At 30.8% G+C, this 4,643-nt stretch overlaps 1 protein-coding gene across 1 annotated transcript; it reads left to right on the top strand.

Moving 5' to 3' along the window:
• Positions 1-1,406: 1,406 nt before the first annotated feature.
• Positions 1,407-3,388, top strand: LOC126743872 (potassium/sodium hyperpolarization-activated cyclic nucleotide-gated channel 1-like). The gene has a single exon (XM_050451113.1). The coding sequence runs from the start codon at positions 1,504-1,506 to the stop codon at positions 3,181-3,183; it is 1,680 nt and encodes a 559-aa protein (XP_050307070.1). The 5' UTR covers positions 1,407-1,503; the 3' UTR covers positions 3,184-3,388.
• The last annotated feature ends 1,255 nt before the right edge of the window (positions 3,389-4,643 follow it).

The following is a 4,643-nucleotide window of genomic DNA, read 5'->3' on the forward strand; positions in this document are numbered from 1 at the left end:
CTGATATATTAAGTACCATAAAATTTATTCCTGAGGATTATATGGAATTTTGGAGGATCATTTCGGCTTGGCCGACAAGTGAGAAAGAATGCGATGTAGAATGAGTAGGTACTATTTGAATAAAGCAAATGTCAAAATTATAGAATTTTGTTTTATTTTACTGCAAAAAGGAGACATGTCCATATGCCAAATTTGACAATAACTTCATGGGAAGTTTAAAAACACCAAAAGAGACGAAGGTGATAATATAAAATATACCTCCAGGTACGTTGCCGCAAAAAAACAATAGTCAAATAAGCTTTAAGCAAAGTTTAGGTGGTTTTTTCCTCTTCCTGTACAATTTTAAAATTGTGACATATCCCCTTTCTGCAGTTAGTCATTCAACTGAGGTTGCTGCTACATTGCTCTATATAGGTCTAAAATTGAAGATTCCTATATAAACATCTTTTCTTACTTAACAGAATGTTATGCATGAGTCTTAAAACACTACAAGATTACATTCACCTACTTTATTCTTGCTGACTGGTGAATCAATAATATTATGATTGATAGAATTGAAACATCAATTTTGTTAAGAGTTGCGCCACAAGGTTATCAAAGATAAAATATTACTATTTTTAAAGGTTTTTCTATAAATAATTAAATAACTTTTAACAAGAACTAAAAGAGTAGACTTAATATATTAAAAGCATTAGCTATCTCAATCACTTTGACACATTTTCTGATTTCATTGTAGCAAAATGTTCGACTCATTATTGGACTAATTACCATTTGACGAGCTTACAATACTGTCAGATTTGCTTTCATATGCTCATAGGATTTTTTTTACAAATAAAACAAAATTTACTACAATTTGTAAAAAAAAAGGCGACGCAACATAGTAAAAAATACAAAGGAATTTTTTGAAGTGTATAGTTAAGTTAGTGTTTAAGATTTGTGCGGCCTTGCTGCATTGCATTTTCAGCTCTATTGGTTACATCTTTAGCATATAAAACCACTTTACGTAAGTAGTTTTAGTTTAGTTTTAATTTTTTCCTGAAGATCGTTAGCAAAACACGTGTCAAGAGTAAAATAAAAAGTTTTGGTTAGTGGTAAAGCTGTCTCGTGATATGTATTTAAAAGTAATTAAAGTGTTAAATTTTGAACTATTATATTATTAATTGTATTATATTTTAACATAATAATATATCACACATTTAATATGACCTAATTTTACCAGCGTTGCCAACAACATTCTATCAAAGTATATAGATTTCAATATAAGACTGTGATTCTATCCTTATTAATAAAGCATTTGAATGACGTTAATGCCTCCATGTCAAGTTGTTGACACTTACTGTCAACGTGAATTATTTAGATTAAATTATATAAGAGGTAGTTATAGCAACCGGGTAACAAACTTAAAAATCACATAAAAATTGGCTTATTAATGCAACAGTTTATAAAATTAGATTTTGATTTAATTTGACATCAAGATATACGTATTAAAGAAGAATATTAAAAATGTTTAAACCATCAGGCAGGTCTTTGGATGCAAGCGACAAAACGACGTCTGAGGATACCAGGAGCAGCAAACAGCATTTGCCAAGAGAGCGCAACCTGGAGTGTTTTACCATAAATATGATGAACCCGTTGACAATAAAATATTTTAGAAGTCATGTGGCCGTTGACAATGAAAGAAAAAGACACTTGGATAATTTTCCTTATACAATTCACCCGCTTAGTAAGTTCTGTCATTATTACAACGCGTATTCTTTTTTTCTATACATTATTCTCATAATTTATAAGTCATACGATTTTGCTTTTACACGAATAAAACCTCAGGATCCATACAGCGCTAACTTCGGTATATTGGCCACAGGGATGATTTTTGATATTCTGGCTATTTTAAATTTAATATTACAATGTTTTATTGGATATGGTGAGAAAGATTTGACAATTGAGTTGTCTTTACCAAAAATATTACTGAAAAACTTCTTAAGCGGACACTTCTTTTGTGACTTACTATCTTCAATCCCCAGAATAGGCATGGTCCAGGCTAATGTATTCGTATTTATTATTGTAAATACCATGCAACTCTTGAAATTAAGAAGAATTACGACAATAGTTTCTTTGACAGATCCAACATTTAAACTATTAAACATTAAGACGCCAGTAAAGAAGTTCGTAATTATGTTCTTCTTATATGTGTTTATGGTAATCCATTTTATGACTTGTGTATTTATTGGAGTGGCTCGTTATAGATTTATATTCCAAGCTTTGGTTCCTGCCATGGCTGCCGTATATAATCGGAATGCTGGAAAAGGTTCCTTTGCAAATAAATATTTTTGGCAGAGATCAAAAATATCTCAATACTTAATAACATTTTTTAAAAATGTTCAGTATACAATGCATATCGATATTGGCGACATAAGAGCTGCTACAAGATTTGTTGTAATTTTGGAAGAACAAATTGTACGCGTAATCAACTATGTGGTGGGAAAGTTATTGATAGCCGTAATTTGGATAATAATGCTTTATGTTTTCACATCCAAAATGCAGCTGCGGACTAAATTTGAACAAATTATGACCGAATTGAACCAATATATGGTTGCGAAACAATTACCCATTGATTTGAAAAGAAGAATGATCAGCTACTATGAATATAAGTATCAAAATATGTTTTTCAATGAATATTTAATGAACACGTTATTACCAGAAAACTTAAAAAGGGATATAGATGCGTTTCTTTACAAATCTTTAATACAACAAGTATCAATATTCTCACAAGTGTCGATTAGACATTTAGAACAGGTGATTTCAAATTTAGTACCTCGCATTTATCTCCCAGGTGACTTAATCATTCAATCTGGTACATATGGAGATTGCATGTATATTATTGAGTCTGGAACTGTTGCGGTATTTTCACCCTCCGGAAAAGAAATATGCCATTTATATGATAATGCTTACTTCGGAGAAGTGTCTGTACTTTTTAAAGAAAAGAAAAGAACTGCTAGCATCGTTGCTATAGAAATATCAAGATTGTATGAACTGAACAAAAAGGCATTTAACAGATGCTTTAAGAATCGAACAAACATGAAAGTCTACATGAGCATTATGAAACTGGCGAAAAGAAGAATTAAAGAAGCCGATGATAATGAATCGTTTATGAAGCAGGAGATAATTGCAGCCGAACTTGCCTGAGGGTTAAAGACTTGCTAAATTATAAATATTTTGAGAAAAATGTTTTAATGTTTCTAAAGTTTCTAATGAACTTTAGCTGTAGTTGTTAGCAATGTTTATCCTATTGTAAAATCGGAATTAACTCTAAGAAGTACTTAGTTGCCTAAAGTGTTTACAAAAGTTGTTTCATGTTAAATGTTGTTAAATAAACTTGTTTAGATGAACATCACTAGTCGTGTTAATATTTTCTTCGTTGTTGTGTTAATATATTCGATCGTTGATCGCATCAGTTCTTTGAAGAACTCTGTTTTATCAGCAGATATTCATATGTTTTTTTTTTAATCTGATATAACTTACGTATTTTCCTTTTAAAGTCATTTTCTATCATAACTGCTTCATCACCATCTAGCATATCATCCCAGTTTGCTTAGTATTCAATCTCTATCCTTGGTTCATAGCTGAAACTTCCTTTATAGTTTTATCCATTACAAGGCGTTTTCAAATCACATCGTCTTATTGCTATTAATATTACTAGGGCTTTTGCTGTTTAATTGTCTTATTTTCATTTTTGTTGTGTAACCTGGATTCAAGTTTCTCATAAATTAGTTTGTTTTTTTTTTAATATATTTAGAATCAAACGCATTTGTTAAGTTATTAAAGCTCTCATAAGCAGCATAACTGAATTCAATAGTACTCTCATTTGCTGTAATAATCTTTTGCCTTAAAGAATAAACAAGTGATCAGTCAGTCGTAAGTCCATTCTTCCTGAAATCTTGTTAATGACGTTATTTTCTATGGTGGTTTTCTTACACTTTTTATAGTACTGTTAGATTTGGCTTTTAGCCTTTTTTTGAAAATTGATATAATACTACGTTATGCAATTCTGTTTATTGACGCCAATATTGCCTTTACTTATTTGTATACTATACTGTATTTCAAATAAGTAGAGAGTAGAAAGGAGTAATAAGAGAGTAATATTTTATTTCAAATAGGTGAAGAGTAAAAGGGTATAGGTGGGTGCGATTTTTAAATGAAAGAGAGATTAGCATAATATTTAATATGGCAGTTAATGCTAACTTTATTGTGCTTCCACCAGATAATCTTGTGGATCTTCAAAAATGTTAAACATGGTAGCATAGTATTAGCTGTTGCGCAGTAGTTTTATATATAACATGCAGATATATACAGGGTGTTTCCTAACTACGGTACGAAACTATACAGGGTGAATCATTAGGTCGTTTTATGAAAAAAAGTTCCTATGAACGTATGTCGGTAGTTGCTTTGTTTCTGAGATACAGGGCGATGAAGGTTCAAAAAAATAACGGTATTTTAAAAATACTATAACTATCCTTAAACCGATTTGGTTGAAATTTGGTGCAGTTATTTGAAGTTATAAGGCGCTTATTTAGCTGTAACTAGATTGAAATTATTAGGTCCAGTGGCGTGTCAGTGGGCACCACATGCTTATTGTTGAGAAAAAA

Source organism: Anthonomus grandis, chromosome 13 (assembly GCF_022605725.1).
Source record: "Anthonomus grandis grandis chromosome 13, icAntGran1.3, whole genome shotgun sequence".
NCBI lineage: Eukaryota > Metazoa > Arthropoda > Insecta > Coleoptera > Curculionidae > Anthonomus > Anthonomus grandis.

Coding starts and splice junctions, on each gene's coding strand:
- LOC126743872 (XM_050451113.1), top strand. CDS start 1,504: ATGTTTAAACCATCAGGCAGGTCTTTGGATGCAAGCGACAAAACGACG.